The 19,484-nt window shown below is 30.4% G+C and overlaps 1 protein-coding gene across 6 annotated transcripts in view; it reads left to right on the top strand.

Moving 5' to 3' along the window:
* Positions 1 to 19,484, top strand: part of LOC143048141 (src substrate cortactin-like) — a 30,545-nt gene that overhangs the window by 4,438 nt on the left and 6,623 nt on the right. Inside the window, exons 4-16 of one of the 6 annotated variants that reach the window (XM_076221639.1) lie at positions 1,227 to 1,356; positions 3,717 to 3,827; positions 5,215 to 5,269; positions 6,302 to 6,412; positions 7,077 to 7,187; positions 8,768 to 8,878; positions 10,686 to 10,796; positions 12,871 to 12,981; positions 13,379 to 13,545; positions 14,395 to 14,461; positions 15,103 to 15,251; positions 15,654 to 15,999; positions 16,334 to 16,389. In XM_076221639.1, coding sequence (XP_076077754.1) covers positions 1,227 to 1,356; positions 3,717 to 3,827; positions 5,215 to 5,269; positions 6,302 to 6,412; positions 7,077 to 7,187; positions 8,768 to 8,878; positions 10,686 to 10,796; positions 12,871 to 12,981; positions 13,379 to 13,545; positions 14,395 to 14,461; positions 15,103 to 15,251; positions 15,654 to 15,999; positions 16,334 to 16,389 — 1,636 coding nt within the window. The remainder of the gene's footprint in view (positions 1 to 1,226; positions 1,357 to 3,716; positions 3,828 to 5,214; positions 5,270 to 6,301; positions 6,413 to 7,076; positions 7,188 to 8,767; positions 8,879 to 10,685; positions 10,797 to 12,870; positions 12,982 to 13,378; positions 13,546 to 14,394; positions 14,462 to 15,102; positions 15,252 to 15,653; positions 16,000 to 16,333; positions 16,390 to 19,484) is intronic. The other 5 variants (XM_076221640.1, XM_076221642.1, XM_076221643.1 and 2 more) reach the window with 5 other exon arrangements.

Here is a 19,484-nt window from a genome sequence, read left to right on the forward strand (position 1 = left end):
TTGCTTTAAATGGTATAAAAAACAAAAGGATTGAATTTAAACAACTTTCCTATTATGTTCTTCTCATAATCTTCATGTGTCGATATTTCCCTTGACTTGTATGCATGTTGTTAACAACACGGAAAATCAGAATGAAGCAGTATTTATATTTTAGTGTTTTTATAAATTTAGGAACACGTTAGAGGGAATTCCCAAGTTTGATAACAAATGGAGTCTTCCATATTATCGCTTCGAGTTGTCTCCCTTCCATAAGTAACTTTTGTAAAACGACGATACGTTGAGAAAAATTAACTCTTTCTGTCGATAGACGTCGTATTATATTAAAATCGATTGCAATTTAAACAGAGGAATGTGTATGGAAAAGAGTCATGCCCACTGACCCAAAGGAAATTAAATACCTAAAGAGCTAGGAATAGGGGTTCCACTTAGAATTCACATAGGAAAATAAGTGATAAGGTACGAAGTGAAATACCTTCTCTCACCCTCAGTGACTGCTGTGGAAAGTCAAATTGGAATTAATAGTACAAAAATAAAAGACAATAAGTACATTGTTCATACACTTGTATCGAGGATTGGCTATTTTTAAAGTTGAATATCTATTCAGATTACATAAATTACATTTTACAAGTATTTTACATGTGCAGTTGAATTATTTTTGAAAATAATACTAATACATGTATCAATGAAAACAATGGCAATCATATCCCTCAGAGCAATCTGCTCTTTGATTATATATATAACACAACATGACATACATCTAATACATCAGAGAAGCAAATAAATATGAAGTATTGATCAATAACATTTCGGTCCTATACTTAAGTGCATTAATCAAGAATTTACACAAATTATGCAAATCTTTTACATTTTCAGTGCTGAGAAGTTGCACTATTTTGAACGACAATGGACGTCTATAATAATAAGGTTTAATAAACTGTCTCCATAGGCTTAAGTCGCTATAGAATTCACATGATAAAAATAAAGGGAGTTATAATGCGTTCTTTTTTCAGACACTTACTTCCTGTTTTCCAATTTTGAATTATGAGTGGGGATATGCTTAATACATGAAGGTCAACACAACAACAAACATTTTTGTTTGTCATGTCTTTTCAACAAAATTATATGTGCATTTATCATGTATTGAAAAATTATTTGACAGTCTACATTTTGAAATGTTTGTTCTTTGTGATTTTTTTTCAAACCTTTTCTATGTATTATTTTACTAGTTTAAAGGATTTGAGGAACCAGGTAGCTACTGATGATGACAAAAAGAAAAAAGATGAGTATGAGAAAGGTCCCAAAGCATCTGAGGGATATGGTGGAAAGTTTGGTGTTATGAAGGACAGAATGGATAAGGTTAGACATGTTAGATGTGTATTGTGTGTATTGGACACTTTGTATAAGGTTAGATGTGTATTGTGTGTATTGTACACTTTGTATAAGGTTAGATGTGTATTGTACATGTTGTATGAATTGTACACTTTGTATAAGATAATGTTACAAACATATTGCATGGTGCTTTAATTGAGGCAATATCATTATATTTATATTTCATGCTGTAAATTTTTGAATGATATTCGTTGTACAGGAATTTGCAATTAAGACATTAGAAATTGATGGAATGTTCTTCTTATTAACACGCTGCAAACAGGAAGTAATAAAAAGAAAGGAAAACAATACAATTGCAGTTTCCTTCATAAAATGAAGCAACTATATTTTCTGACTTAATTATTTCTAATTTCAAAAGCAGAAATCTGAAGATTGACTTAATTGAAAATGAAGATATTTAGAACTGATAACTTAATTTTTATTTGTTAGGCTATGTGGAATTTTTTGTTAACATAAATTTAGTTATTGAATCTTCAGAATTTCCAAACAATTAATCAGAAGGTTAATTATGATTAGTATCCAATGTAAAATTAATGAAAACTTAATTTCAATTTTGTAGCCTTCTGGTGGTAAACTGATCAAATAACCCACATCTCATAGATTTATAATAATTTGCATGACTTTTTAATAAAGTCACTAGATTTTAAAGAATTTCAATGCAATTGATGAAAGAGTCTTTATCTTCAGAAGACATTATTATAGTAAAATTATTTAAGGTTGTGAACATGGCTCAGAATTAGATGTCACTAAAATTCTTTTTTGATGTTTTAAATTTGTTTTCAGTGAGAGACAAGTTTACAAAGGAATATTTTTAAACGTTTTAATTGAAAAGCACATTTTGTTTTTCAATTTAATGTTAAGGGGGCTCGCGGGTCTAAATCAATTTTTTTTATTTAACATAGGATTTGGCTCTATTTTTGTATAAATGAACTTTATCTTATACTTAATAGAAAAAAGAAATAAAAAAAAATGGGGTCACTGTTCATTTACGCTCACAATATGCCTTCGAAAAGAGCATATATTTTTGTTAATGTCCTTTGTTTCTGTTGAACTAATAGGAGAAATAGCAATAATATCGAAATAAAAAAAGAACTAAATTACAGAAATCGCTTAAATTTTACAATTATTTAGTTTATGTACAGCTTATTCGAAAACAACAATAAAAAATATAGGTCACCGATGAGTTAAAAAAGATATTTCAATTTTAAAGCCAAAGAATGGCATTTTTGCATCAAGGGGAGATAATTTGGAGCTTTTTCAATGATATCTACATTTTAAAAGTCACCTGGGACCAACACGAATTGATTTTTTGGAATGATTTTTGTACCATATGATAAAGTAACAACTACTAAAGGTAATAAATAAAATTTGTAATGAAAAATAAATGTTTATTTTTTTTTCTGAAAATCTTATACCTGCGAGCCTCCTTAATCAGAAGCAAAATCTAGAAATAAAGTCTAGTCTAACCCCTCATTGAGATTCTTCTGATTGTATCTCCGTTCTATAGTAAATTATACAGAATAACTTAATGTAAATCTTTTTCTTGTGGTTTTACATACACATTGAAGGAATATGATAAAAACTGACTGCAGATCCTATTTGTTTAAAGTTTCATCAATAATCCATCACCAGTAGAATTGATTATTACTGAATCATTTTTATGCTTGCTGTGTTATGATATAATCCATGCTTTGTTGAATTCATATAATGTTAAAGTATTGGCAATAGTTTGATATGCAGAGTTGTTTTATGTAGAACAAGTATGAACATTTTTATGTTTTAAGATTCCAAATTTTTAGGACAACAAAGAAAAGGAACTGGTTTATCACAAAATTTTGATGATTCATAATCCATTTCTTTAAATAGAATATGATTGAATTGTCTTTTTCATACTGCAATCTTTTTTCAGTCAGTGTTTGTTTTAAATTATTTTTATTTCTAATAACATGGATTCATTATTATTTGGGGATACATATTTTCTTACATTGAATGGTAATACTTGTACTTGGAAATTAAATGTTCAGTGTTCAAAATGAATTTCTAATGTTTGTTTGCAGACTTTTGCAAAACCATGAGATCAAATATCCATGAAAAGACAACTTTTTCTCAATAATATTTATTGGTACCAACATATTAAGGAATGAAAGATTAAAGTACTTTTCATCAAATACATATCTGGAAATGATTCTAAGAAACTTTACTCTATGAGAGGAATAATGATACGCAAAAACATTGCATTATTGTTAAGGGGAAATAACTCTGCATTACTATGTTGATTTGTTGCTAGTATTGCTTCATAACCTAGTCAATATTAATTCATTTATTAGTCGGCTGTGGGTCATGAATATCAAGCAGATTTATCTAAACACGCTAGTCAGACTGATGCAGCTAAAGGATTCGGTGGCAAATATGGAGTTCAGCAAGACCGTAAAGATAAAGTAAGATATCTGTAGAGTAATTATATTTCGGAAAGAAAATTTTCGGAGAGTGATCGTACATACTCTGATAATGATGGGTTTTTGTTGAAAGTATGAAACTTGGATAGAAGCTGATTCAAGATAAAGAATAGAATCTTAAGAAGAAAGTTTTTTTCCATATTTTACTGATAAATATACTTAATTTTTGGCAGTCAACATAACACATTTACTTCGACAATAGCAAGAGCAGATGAGACAATGGTCTCATGTGACACTTTACAATTATTTGGCATAGCACCCAGATCTTAGTGAGTTGTAAGCCTTTGTCTATCTGTTTGGTTATTCATCTGTGTCACTTGATAAATGCAGGTAAAGTCATGTGGATCTGGGGTTCACCCAACTCGTATATAGAATGATCAGAATTAAAGAAAAAAGATGTTTTTTGTGTTTGTTTTTTTTAATTTGTCATAATGTTGCCAGATAATGGACCAAACCTTACAAAACATTGAAATATGAATTATTTATACAGAATAACTCAAGTTTGATTTAGGTGATTTGACATTCAACAATTTTAGTCTTGGTTTTTCTACCAAAAAAAGTCCAGTGTGGAGTTTCAGTGATCTAACAATTTAATACATTAGTTTTGTCTTATATACAGTATATTAACTTTCAGCTTTCAGGTTCACATTCAGCAATCAGGTTAATATTCAATTGGCTCATATTTAAGAAAATTTGTACCGAAACCTAAGTTCTTAAGTTTAAAGTTACATATTCAAAACTAATCATGGAGTAATTTTAACACCTTCCGTAATTATCTGAATAGGACTAGTCTTTAGAGCTGTTTTTCTGTAGTTGATGCTAGAAGTTTTGTGAAGATTTGCTGTACAACATAACATAATAACGAGGTGTTTCTTTAAATAGAACATTATTGTCTTGACATTTCCCAGAGAACACTTTGTATGTACTTAATAAACAGAGCATGAGCAGTAGCCTAAGCAAGGGTTGATGCATGCTGTTAGCCAGTCAGCATAAAATTTAGAATCGTAGAACATTGTTAGAACTGCTATTATAATTATTAACTGTTTCATATTTGTTATCAAAAAGTTACTTTTCATCTGAACAAAGTGAAATGGGTTTAAAGATGAGAAAAAGGATTTTTTTTTTAAATTCCATTTATTAAAGAGATTTTTTTTTAGATAATTTTACAAAACGTGTGATGAATGTATTTTGAAAAAAAAACTAAAATGAAATCTTTAACCCTTGCATTGCATCAACACAATAAAAAACAGTATTAGTAAGGTGGTCTGATTCTTATCCAAAATTATTTATTGATAAAACTATATTAAGGTGGTCTCATTTATAATGATATCAAAAATTCTTTAATGATAAAACTATATGGTATATTTAGGCGGCTATGGGTTATGACTACCAAGGAAAAACAGACAAGCATGCTTCTCAGAAAGGTTTGTGTCTTTATAATTTATTTATACTGCATTATAAGAATACTGAGAATTAATCATTATTGGTTCTAACTAATGTGAATTTTGTGTGAAAGCATAATGCTAATTAGACCATGGAAGTTAGTAGCATTAAAAAAGTCATCAAGAAGGTATTTTTATGCCCCACCTACGATAGATAGTCTGTGCGCCCGTTCGTTCTTCCATCCGTCCATGTCCTTCCATCCCTTCGTCCTGCTTCAGGTTAAAGTTTTTGGTCAAGGTAGTTTATGATGAAGTTGAAGTCCAATCAACTTGAAACTCAGTACACATGTGCCCTATGATATGATCTTTCTTATTTTAATGCCAAATTAGTGTTTTGACCCCAATTTCACGGTTCACTGAACATAGAAAATGATAGTGCAAATTTCAGGTTACAGTTTTTGGTCAAGGTAGTTTTTGATGAAGTTGAAGTCCAATCAACTTGAAACTTAGTATATATGTTCCTTGTGATATGATCTTTCTAATTTAAATGCCAAATTAGAGTTTTTACCCCAATTTCACGGTCCACTAAACACAGAAAATGATAGTGCGACTGGGGCATCCGTGTACTATAGACACATTCTTGTTCAACCAGCATTCATTTTGGTCATCATAAAAACTAATCCAAATTTACACTTACAGAATTTTATTGTCATGCATTTGAATGAAATATGATTTCGACATGTTTTCTACACATAGTAGATCTTTATATTTATGGTATAAATAAAATATCCTCCATCCTATTTATCATTTTTGAAACATGCATGAAATATTTGCCACTGGACATTAAGCAATCATCAATCAATCATATATATCATTGATACATCATTTCTACATCAGATGTCTAGATTGTTGACTGTTCAAAAGTGTGCCATACCATCCATATATCAGAAGTTTTCACTCTGTTATCTACCTGAAATACCCATTTGTTTGATTTTATCTGCAGAGTTAATCTATCTAGTAACATCATTAACATTATTATTGATTTGAATGCAGTTATTATATGACTATTTACAGATTATTCCACTGGTTTTGGTGGAAAGTATGGTGTACAGACAGATAGAGTAGATAAATCAGCTGTTGGTTATGATCATAAAGAGCAACTAGGAAAACATGAGTCACAAACAGGTTGGTTCACTGCTCATATACTATCTGCATGAATGAATAGAGATGTTGGGTATGTGTCAATCAGACAAATACCCAATGACTCTAAAAAAAGACATGCTATATAACTGATTATACTATTCTGCATGCTGTATCTAATAATAAAGTCTTTCTACAAATCTTACTTGCTGCAGTTCTGCTATTAAAGCTACTGAATAATAACAATTCCTTTCCTCATATTAGATGGTACAATATGTATCTTAAATTTTCTTGAAGCCAGAAATGTGTTTAGTATGAATTTTTATAATCAGATTGATACTAATAAACAAAGATACAATCAAATTTTTTTTTTAATTTTTTGTTTTTATTTTTAAAATGTGAGACATGACACAACTGGAAATAAATTTTAATGCACAATGCTGAAAACCTTGGATTTTTAGTTTTGCAAGGGGTGATAACTTTTCAATTCAGGGGAGATAATTAACTTGGTTTTATAGAAAATGATTCAAATAGAGATTAATATTAGTAATGTTTTCCACTAACCGCATAGTTTTCAACAAGTATATTTATTATGCTGAAAGAAAAGACACTTTGAAATTATAAATTATTGGACCATATATTGTTTTCATTTCTTTTTATAGCAGTATTTTTCTGCTTCAACCTTTTGCTATGCACTGCTTGTTTTCAGATGGTTCTAAAGGCTTTGGGGGTAAATATGGGGTTCAAACAGACAGGAAAGATAAGAGTGCTGTTGGTTATGAATACCAGGGAAAAGTAGATAAACACGATTCACAGAAAGGTATTGTACTGAAGAAATACGGATCTGGCCTTTCTAAATCTTTATCATATTTATCAGTGTTCCAGCTAGGATTTCAAAAGAGCAGGGTGCCAATCCAGAAAAGGGGCATTTAATCGGTGATATGATAATATGAAAAGGGCATGATTTAATAAAGATATTAATCAAACATTGTGTTTATTCGTTGAATCACTGGTTATACAAGAACAACACCATTAGCCGATATAGAACTCTGTCTTTCTTCTTTTTAGACTGAAAAACTTGTCAAGCAGCTTGTCACACAAGTTTTTAGATCATTGCTTGGCACAGTTGAGTTTTATGTATATGCAGTATGTTTTGAAAGGTGACCTGCTTCATTCTGTTTCTATGGTCTGACACACTTTACCAGTTTCACCTTTCTACCTCTGCTGTCCTTAATCATGTTAATGGCAATACAGCACAAAACAGCTGTGCTCAGTAAATGCACAATGTTAGGATAAAGCAACAGTGAAAATTTGTATTAAAAATAAAGAATACAGTATAAGATGACCAAGGCACCCTAGCAACACTGCTACTAAGCCAAGACCCTCTTTTAACTTTTCCCATAACTCAAAATACCTAACCATATATATTCTTAAGCAAGAAGTATGTAGACATATTTTAGAATATGTTAAATATAAGTTGGTTACTCAATGCTAGGAAAAAATCAGATTGAGTTATCTTTCTTTATTTGGGTGTGCTCCTTCTTTGGAGGATTATAAACAGTACGTAAGAGATGTAAATATGAACAATATGACGGCCGATTTTATTATTTTTCGTATCAAAAATGAGGGCAGTCAATGACCAATACGTCTGAATTTGCTATTTATTTCACGGAAAATAAGTAAAACGATGTCTTCAACAAGTTGGTTATGGTTTTCAACTTTTTGTCATTACGTTTTCTCTATGAAACTACGGTAAACATTGCAAATTGTGCACAAGTTGTCGTATGCACATTTCTTGAAATATAATTGCCGACTGACCGATTCTATTTAAATGAATTAATGTTGATAATCATTAATGACCCATCCGATAAACGGATTACCTATAACAACAGATTATGACACCAGTTGTAACCGTTGTTTAGCATGGGGTCGTACACAAAGCCGTAAACATTTGGCCCGGTAAAATTTAGTAATTAGCGGATCATATCAATACTAACAAAATATTATACAAACGATCTTCAAAAAAGGCAGGGCGCCTTGGAAACTGTAAATAGAGCACAGGGCGGCATTTGGGAAAGGGCGGGCACAGCACCCTCTGAAAACGGCCTAGCTGGAACACTTTATGGTATTCTTTATTTTATTAGATATGCTTAAAATGCTTATTGATAAATATTGTGTTATTACTATAGAGTTTACTTCTCTCATTCAATTCATTCAATTGAATTATCTGTGTAATCTCGTTTCTTCAGTCTTTTTACTTCTAAATAATATTCATGTAACAGTATGTTAATTCTATTCATGTAACAATATATTAATTCTATTCATGTAGCAGTATTTTTCTATTCATGTAACAATATATTAATTCTATTCATGAATTTCTTCTGTTCTGCATGGTTTCAGACTATTCTAAAGGCTTTGGGGGTAAATATGGGGTACAAACAGATAGAGTGGACAAATCAGCACTTGGTTATGATCATCAAGAAAAACTTGAAAAACACGAGTCTCAGAAAGGTATTGTTTATATGTGTGTCTGTCTGTGATGTTTGTTTTACTTTTAAGTTGAAATACAGCAACACAACGTTTTTTATAAGGTATTTAGTCATTGACAAAAATTGTAGAATTTGTTAAACATTTGTCTTGCATGAAACAAATTATTTTCTTCAGAAATTTGTATGATATATAGATAAAAGTTTATTGAAATGATATTGAGAAACAGAGTTACTGTTTTGTGACCAAATACAAAATTTTACAAGTCTAAAAGAACAATTGAAATCTCATTCTCTCTCTCCCTCATCAATCTGATTGTAGATCAAAGGAAGACATAATATTTCTTGATTAACACCAATAATTCAAATAGTCATAGTAATCATGCTTTCATCAAAGACAAGTTAAGAAGCATTACTGACATGGGGTTATTATTAACAAACTAGCTGCTATTGGTTGGGACATTAACACCAGCTTATTGAGATATCCTATGAGATAACTGTCAAACATTGTACATTTGTAATTGTATTCTCATCATTATTTGAAGCACAGCTGGCCATATTGCAAAGCATAATATTTAGTTATCTTGAGGGAAATGGGAGCATGTCAAATTGCACATCAAAACTGTATTGTTATCAATGGCGTTGAGATGTTTTAAAAACTAATTAAAAACAACAATATAATATATATTTGTGTATCGTCTTTATATTTGAAGATCTTTACTGTAATATAAAGTCTTCAGTTATGTCTTTTTATACTTCATAAATATGGATAACAGCACCTCATGCAGCTGCCTGAAATACAAGTTCCTCAATTAGCTTCATTGTACCTAATTACATACAAATTCCTCATGCAGCTACCTAAAAAACAAACTCCTGATGTTTATACAGTGAAACCTATCTAAACCAAATTCAATGGACTGAGAGTTTTTACTAGACATTTGTTGGTATTAAGAATGTTGAAATACCACAAATTATTCATTATATTTTCTGGTACAAGAGATAGTGTAACCAGGTTGTAAAGTTAATTAAAATTTGGTGTAGATAGGTTTTACTGTTTCTGAAAATATGATTGAGAGTTTTTACTAGACATTTGTTGGTATTAAGAATGTTGAAATACCACAAATTATTCATTATATTTTCTGGTACAAGAGATAGTGTAACCAGGTTGTAAAGTTAATTAAAGTTTGGTGTAGATAGGTTTCACTGTTTCTGAAAATATGATTGAGAGTTTTTACTAGACATTTGTTGGTATTAAGAATGTTGAAATACCACAAATTATTCATTATATTTTCTGGTACAAGAGATAGTGTAACCAGGTTGTAAAGTTAATTAAAGTTTGGTGTAGATAGGTTTCACTGTTTCTGAAAATATGATTGAGAGTTTTTACTAGACATTTGTTGGTATTAAGAATGTTGAAATACCACAAATTATTCATTATATTTTCTGGAACAAGAGATAGTGTAACCAGGTTGTAAAGTTAATTAAAGTTTGGTGTAGATAAGTTTCACTGTTTCTGAAAATATGATTGAGTATATGTACCTTCACATTATCTGTTCACTTTATATTTATGATTTGTCCAACTAGATGATATATGACTTTATGCATAATTATACAATAAGAAACTTTGAAAAAAGTGTTTTATTGTATGCCTGCAGGAGAAAATTTAATACAAAGTTTTGTTCAGATTTTCTTTGTATTTTTTTATATATTTTTTTGAATGATATTCCAATATGCTTTCTAATGAAAACTGAGCTTCTTACTAAAAGTTTTTCTCTAAAATCTTTTTCTTAAATCTGTTTATAATCATTCTGTTATATATTACATGGTTTCAGACTATTCTAAAGGCTTTGGGGGTAAATATGGGGTACAAACAGATAGAGTGGACAAATCAGCACTTGGCTGGGACCACCAGGAAAAGTTACAAAAACATGAATCTCAGACAGGTATTGTTGGGGCTTGTGTTTGTGTGTAGTTTGGTTGATTTTAGATTTGGTGTTGTGTTAGTAAAGGATATCACAAGGATATTCTGTTTGATAGATTTTGTTAAATTTTTTTGATAAACCTCAAGTATATTTAATATAACAAATTATTGATTCATATTTTAGGCCTGTTCTTCACTTCCAGTTACATAAATTATTTTTCATATTTATTTAAATGAGTGGGTATCCTGTTAGGAATATCCTCGGCAAAAATATTGATATATGATATATTAAAAAAAAATCTTGCAAGAAATCATTTAATATTATATTACTTATTTTTATCGAGCAGAATAATTTGTGATGTTCTTACGAAGGTTTTGCATTTGTACTTTTTGCTATCACTTCTGCTATTTGAAAAATACATGATATGCATCACACAATAAATATGTTGATAGTTTTTACTAGTTTTTACTTTTCAAAAATAGTATACCTAATTTTTAATACCATATTTTTAAGCCAGTGTTGTACACAAAAATATTTGACTACACCAGAAAAATGGTCAAAATTGTGCATAATATAATATTTAAATTGATTTTTAGGCAACATTCTATAGCTTATATTTCAAATTGATAAAAGAAACCTTTATTATATGGTTATAAACAAGTGTGTATGGAGTCATGGATTTAATGATTTTTCACATCTCCTTTGGGATATATCCTTGTGCACAATATTGCTGCTGATACTAAAACTAGCTTCAATTTCACTTTCCAAATAATTCCTTGTCTATTCAAAACATTTCATTGCTATTATCAAACAAAACATTTCATTGCTATAGAACAAAGCATGCCACTGCTATCATACAAAACATTTCATTGCTATCATCAAACAAAACATTTCATTGCTATAGAACAAAGCATGCCACTGCTATCATACAAAACATTTCATTGCTATAGAACAAAACATTTCATTGCTATAGAACAAAACATGCCACTGCTATCATACAAAACATTTCATTGCTATAGAACAAAACATTTCATTGCTATAGAACAAAGCATGCCACTGCTATCATACAAAACATTTCATTGCTATAGAACAAAGCATGCCACTGCTATCATACAAAACATTTCATTGCTATAGAACAAAGCATACCACTGCTATCATACAAAACATTTCATTGCTATAGAACAAAACATTGCATTGCTATAGAACAAAGCATGCCACTGCTATCATACAAAACATTCCATTGCTATAGAACAAAACATTTCATTGCTATCATACAAAACATTTCATTGCTATAGAACAAAACATTGCATTGCTATAGAACAAAGCATGCCACTGCTATCATACAAAACATTTCATTGCTATAGAACAAAACATTTCATTGCTATAGAACAAAGCATGCCACTGCTATCATACAAAACATTTCATTGCTATAGAACAAAGCATACCACTGCTATCATACAAAACATTTCATTGCTATAGAACAAAACATTGCATTGCTATAGAACAAAGCATGCCACTGCTATCATACAAAACATTCCATTGCTATAGAACAAAACATTTCATTGCTATAGAACAAAACAATTCATTGCTATAGAACAAAGCATGCCACTGCTATCATACAAAACATTTCATTGCTTTCAAACAAAACATTTTATTGCAATTTAGTGCTCATTGCTATTTATCAAGCTTATTTCATCATTCAGAAACTAAATGTACAAGGTAGTATTCATATATTTATTCTTAAAAACAAGTTTGAAGAATGACCAAAGTATCAACATTTTGAGAATTCTTTTATTTTTTTTACTGGTTTTCCATACACTTGTATCACCTAGGTCAGTTCTTCAAAACAACTTGTGTCTCACCTTTGTGACATCATTTGTATTTGATCTGGCCTTAGTATTTCTGACCTGATATAAAAAAAATCCTTGTTATATGTTCAATGTAAAGAAAAGACCTATTATTGAGTGGATACTCTGGCATGCTTCAACATTGGTTTGAAGAATACAAATTTGCCTCCATGTAAAACGTTCTGCATTGTTTTTATTAATACATCAAATTCCAGAATTTCAAACTATGTTTATGACTATGTTTTCAGACCATTCTAAAGGTTTTGGTGGTAAATATGGTGTACAGACAGATAGAGTAGATAAATCAGCTGTTGGTTATGATCACAAAGAGCAACTAGGAAAACATGAGTCACAAACAGGTTAGTTGTTTAAAATAATTCCCTGCACATATACCATCATGAATAAAAGGAAATATTTGATTAAATGTCAATAAAACTGCCCAATAACACTAAAAAGACATCTAAAGATCACTATAATATACAATGTGTCAAACTCTAAATTGCACAAATTCAAGAAAAGTAATAAATTTAACATACCGGTGAACTATCAAAATCTGTCTTAAGAACCTACAAAACCAAATAATTGATACATGAATATTAATATTATCAACTGTTTTTTTTAGATTCTATGTTGGTACTCCCAACATCATTCATGCTTTAGGAGATACACTTATAACATTAGAATTTAGAACTAGATATTTTATAATTAGATGTGATGATTTGAAATTGAATATATCATTGATAATTTTTTTTAAAGACCATTCTAAGGGATTTGGTGGAAAGTATGGTGTACAAACAGACAGAGTTGACCAATCAGCAGCTGGTTATGACAGTAAAGAAACAATGGCTTTACATTCATCACAAACAGATTCCAAAAAAGGATTTGGTGGCAAATTTGGAGTAGAGGAGGACAGAAGAGATCAGGTACAAGGATCACATACAACTCATGAACAACTTGGTTAACACTCTCGATATTTTAGGAATAAACATTTGAAAATTAGTTATGAAACATGGCAAAAAAAAAAAGGCTTAACGTTTTCTTAATTTATTTAAGTGCAATGATTTTTTTTTTACATTAGAGAGTTAATAGAACATTACCAGAACAAAGTGGTCATTCAATCTTATTGCAAAATTATAGGTTACAACACACAAAAAAAGAAAACTAAAGGTCAAAGTGGCGCTGACAAAATTGTTATCAAAACTCATTTTAACTTTGTTTATATGAATAAAAGGAGATGTGTGGCATACGTCAATCAAACAGAAACCCAATGACAAAAATAATTTAAACACATTTAGAGGGCAACATACAGTCTTCAACAATATACTACAAAGTACTAAGCTCTATATTGTAGGTCTTTAAAAGTTTGAATACATTCAACAGAAATAATCAAAGATCTATCAACTCTAAGTTCTCGAAATAAAGAAATACTTTTAGATAGGACTTAGACAACCACCGAGAGTTCTCCTTACAAAGGATGAGTACTCGAAATACCAAGTGATTTTAAACTAGTTTTTTACCAACTAACATTATATATACATGGTTTTTATTGCCTAGCCTATGATAATATGGGAACATTATGTTTTCCTGACTGTGTCTTTCATCCAATTAAGATTCAAATTTGTATTTGTCATATAACATATGTGATAAAAGTTGTTTATATTTCTTGTTTTAAAATTATAATTATTTATCTTATTTGCATATTGCAGACAGACAATGTATTTGCATTCAAATTTTTTATACGTTGGATATAACATGTTGACTTTCTATTTTAGTCTGCTGGTGGTTATGGGGATATGCAAGGAGCATCAACAACTTATCAAAAGACGAGAGCTAATTCTAGTAAGTAAAAGCTGTGGTTATAGATAGACATTCTATCATTATATTTCTAATTTATAAGGGGAAATAATTAACAAAATAAATGATTAATGGGACATGCAGCAATTAGGCTATCTTCTCATCCAGTGTATATTGCTAGGTAAATCAATTTCAAAAAGTTCGTTTTCGTATAATTAGGCTATCTTCTCATCCAGTGTATATTGCTTGGTAAATCCAATTCAAAAAGTTTGTTTTCTTATAGAAAAAAAAATAGTCACATAGAATCAATTTTGTGGCTTTAATTACATTATATCTTAATGAAATATTTTTTCATGTCCAATTTTCAAAGGAGCTAAGAATTTTACCTCATGAGTTGTGACTAAAAGTTAATAAGAGATAAATATCTTTTTATCAAGATGAAACATATAAGGAAATTTATATACTTTATATGTTTTAAAATTTGTTAATCATATCATGTCTTAAAGAAAATATTGTTTAGTTTGGAAAACATTTTTTTCAGCTCATTTTAAGATAATTAAATGCCTCTCTCAATTTATTAATTTTCCTTAAAATAAAGTCAATATATAAAGGTAATTTAAAGGGCTTTGAAATTACACTTTATAATTGGTTGCCCCTTCTTATATTTATATTCATTTTCTTTATAGGTTCAGATGGTGCTAAAAATTTAAGATCAAAATTTGAAAATATGGCAAAGGCAGGTGAAGAAGAGTCAAAGAAAAGATCAGAGGAAGAGAAAGCTAGACGGAAGGCTAGAGAAGAGAGGGAATCAGAAATATCAAGAAAACAAGAAGAGGTACAAACTTTTACTACTACTAAATAGGGTTGGGGGTATTCTTCCTGTCCTCATTGATTAAAATCTAAAATAAACAAGTAACAAAAATAAGATACTTCTATAAATTCAGAAATTATTTTTTCTAAAATAAATTTATAAAATTATAAAATTGCAATGATAAATGCACACAATAATTTCTGAACTTACAGTATTTTATGTCGAGTAATATAATTGTCACAGTGGCTTATTGCTGTTTATTATTTTTATTATTTTTAGTATTTATACGCCTTTGTGTTTCATTTCTGCCTTTATACTAGACAGAGCTTTGAACTTAAAAGTAGTATTACTATTCTATGCTATTGTCAGTATTTAGTCCTATTTAATACCTTGCCTTAATCTTATTTTGTTTTACTATATTACTAGGAAAGACAGAACCAAGAAAGATGGGATAGAGAACAAGCAGATGCTGCATCAGCACAATCACAACAACAAGAGGAGGAGGAGGAAACAGTCATGGTGCCGAACCCAGATTACTCTGGTACCAGTGCCCAGGAGGACTATGAACCTGATGCATATGGTGATGTAGCAGCACCAACTGAGATACAGGAGGAAGAACAAGATGAATATGATGATGTTCAGCAGTACAAACAAGAACCAGTAGAAGAACCAACGCATCGAGATAATGAGTCAACAGAACAAGATTATGAACCACAGGTCTCATCGGGAGAAGCTGGAAAAACTGCTGTTGCTTTATATGATTACCAAGCTGGTAAATATACCTTCACATTCTACAACCCCCTGTTAAGATACATCACAACTGGAAATGTATTATTATAATAATTTATTTGGGAATATCTTGACATCCTAATTAAGAGGAGACAATTACAAAATAGTGAAATTTCAGTTTTCTGAGTGACATAATATAATGGTTGTTGAAATTATAAATGTTAATCTTCATAAGCTAGCAAATATGGGTTATTGCAATTTTTTTTATACAACTCAATTACCATTAGCTACCTGTTTTGGTTTTTTGTTGAATCGGTAACAGTATCATTTTCTTTTTTAAATTGTTTTAAATCATAAATGATATTTTATGATTTCAGCTGATGATGATGAATTGACCTTTGACCCAGATGACCTCATAACAAATATTGAAATTGTAAGTATGATTCAGTATTGCAGCACATTACATTCATCTTTAGGTTTGTATAGATAATTTGTATCCAGTCAAGGTCCATTGACTTTTGCATAGTTGTGAGACATATCTGAACAATTTGTTTATGTGTTTTAAAACAAAGACTAGACTAAAGCAATTTAAATGCACATATAGTTATACTTTCACTATGTTTTAATTTTCATATTTCACTCAATCTATTCATTGTGTTCTTATCATGCTTATTGCTGTAATTTGTTATTTGAAGTTGATTCACAACAGCAGTGTGTGAAACCTCTGCTTGCCAACTCGCCAAATGCGAGTAAGAATCATATTTGGCGAGTCCAGGTTCAATAGAACTTGCACTTGTGGCGAATAGCTCTTCTGTGGCGACTTTGAATCGAGCCATCAAAAAGATCGTAACAAAAACTTTTTTCCCCCAAGAATCTATACTGTTATCCTTGAAATCTGTTTAAACAGAGACCCAGGTGATACATATTATGTTACATGTGTTCTGATTGGCTAGATGAGTTGTATGAAAAACTTAAACCAATCAAACTGTGTTTTATAGATAGACAAATTTTCTTTCACTTTCCTTTTGGCAATGTAAAGTATGTTTTGAAGATTGAAGCAAGAGTAAATTTCTTGTAAACCGTAAATAAAAACTTAATTTTAATTATAATCTATACTATTAAACGAGAAGACCTCATTTTGTGTGTCGCTTCTCTTCTTTCCACAATAAAATAATCATCATGTCTCTGTGTCCTATAGGTACAGTGCATAGTCGCATTTGTCATCCATTTTTATGATTATTCAGATTGAGTTATTTTGGGAGAAAAACAAGAAAAAACGCATCCGGATATTGATTCAGTCATTGGGCAAAATTTTAAGTCATATTAGACTTCCGGTTTACGTTTTTCTGTATTCTTTGATACATATACTACGAATAAAGTGTATTTTCTATCTGCTATCTTTTTCAAGTTTACTATCAACGGAGGTCACAGAGTAAACTTAAAAGAGAGAGAGAGTCTGTATAATATAGAAATGACCGCCGTTGATCGATTAGTAACCTGACAATTGAAAGTAAAAAGCAAATACACTTTATTTATAGTAATGAATGTTCATTATATACAGTTAAGCGTTAAAAGTATGCATGTGTTATTAATGTTAATACAAATAAAAAAAATGGGAATTTTTCAAAAATAAAGGAGGAGCAGGGCTAGGAAAACAATTGTCCTGTCCCAAAGCACCTGACTTTTGATACCTTTTCTGAAATTCTCCATCAATTAAATCTTTTACAAAAATTCATTATAACAAAAAAAAAAAAAAAAAAAGGTGTGGTATGATTGCCAATGAGACAACTCTCCACAAGAGACCAAAGTTACACAGAAATTAACAACTATAGGTCCCCGTACAGCCTTCAACAATGAGCAAAGCCCATACTGCAAAGTCAGCTATAAAAGGCCCCGAAATACAATGTAAAACAATTCAATCGAGAAAACTAACGGCCTTATTTATGTACAAAAAAAATGAACGAAAAAAAATATGTAAGGCTTAGACATATACAAATGACAACCACTGAATCACAGGCTCCTGACTTGAATGTTCTGAATATACTAAATGTATGTTCATATTGAAATTAATAGAAAACAAAAAAATGGGAATTAGGGAAATAAAGGAAGGATAAAAAAAAAACCAACATTTTCCTGTCCCCAAGTACCTATGACTTTTGATACTTTTCCTAAAATTCTCCAGTCATTAAATCTTTTGCAAAATTCTTCCTACAACACTTCACATACTTTCAACCACGCTCTGATTGCCCGCGATTTCGCTGGTGTGTTCTAGTGAATATTTAAATGAACAGCATCAATGGGAAATAAGATGATAATTATTAATTCTGTTTTTAAATGAAAAGTAAACAAAACTAGAATTGCTATTGCAAGCAATAGCGGATGTCACCCTTCCCCCCATTGCCACTAAGCGGCAGCCATTTCAAAAACTTTTAACAATGAATGCACATATTTTCATGGCTATACATTTTTCTGTAAATTTTCAGTACATTTAGATCATCTTTAAAAACATGACATTTTTGCTGTTTCCATGGCAACAGCAGCCATTTTGAAAGTTTCAAAGTCAAAAGTCTCATCTATACATGCCAGTTTACAATAATATTAAGTTTCATTAAGTTTGGAGCATTTCGAAAATATTTGGCATTTTTCCAGTTTCCATGGCAACGGTATCCATTTTGGAAATTCCAACTTCAAAAGTCTCATGCAGACTTGACAGTCAACAATCCTATTAAGTTCCATCAATTTTGGAGCATTTTGAAATTTTTGAAATTTTTGACATTTGTGATGGTTCCTATGGCAACAGAGACCATTCCCAAAATATAATGGCATATACCACATTGGTACATGGGAGGGACCATACCATCAAGGTTTCGATCAATTTGACCTACCATTTTAAGAAAGTAAATGCCACTTTAAGGTTTTTGGATCATTTTGACCAGTTTTGCATTGTTTCCATGGTAACGGCAGAAATTTTCTAAATTCCAACACCAAATTCCACATCTATCAATGTTGCTCATCGTTACTATGGAGTTTCAAAAAATTTGGAGCATTTTGATATTTTTGAAATTTTTGGTGTAGTTTCCATGGCAACATAGTTGTTCCAATGATTGCCAAAATCATCCAAAACCAGTATATACTGGGCACCTACTTTGTATTAAAATATAATGATTCTGAGATTAATAATGTCCAAATAATTCACCAAAACCAAAAACTGGATTTTTTCACATTTGTTCTGTTTCCATGGCAACGGCAGCCATTTTTTATGTTCTTAAGACCTACTGCAACCCGAAATTTTATGTTCCTCATTATAGTTAACTTTCATTAAGATTGGTTCCATTGGCTCGTAGAAAACTGCCGGACAAAATAGGTGGAAGAATAATAATAATACAGAACTAGATTTGTAATTGCTAGCAATAACGGATGGCACCCTTCCCCCATTGCCAGGTGAGCAACAGCCATTTTGAAAATTCCAAAGTCAAAGACCGCATCTACAGAAGTTTATAAATATTGTTGTAAAGTTTCTTTAATTTT

Source organism: Mytilus galloprovincialis, chromosome 10, assembly GCF_965363235.1.
Source record: "Mytilus galloprovincialis chromosome 10, xbMytGall1.hap1.1, whole genome shotgun sequence".
Lineage (NCBI taxonomy): Eukaryota > Metazoa > Mollusca > Bivalvia > Mytilida > Mytilidae > Mytilus > Mytilus galloprovincialis.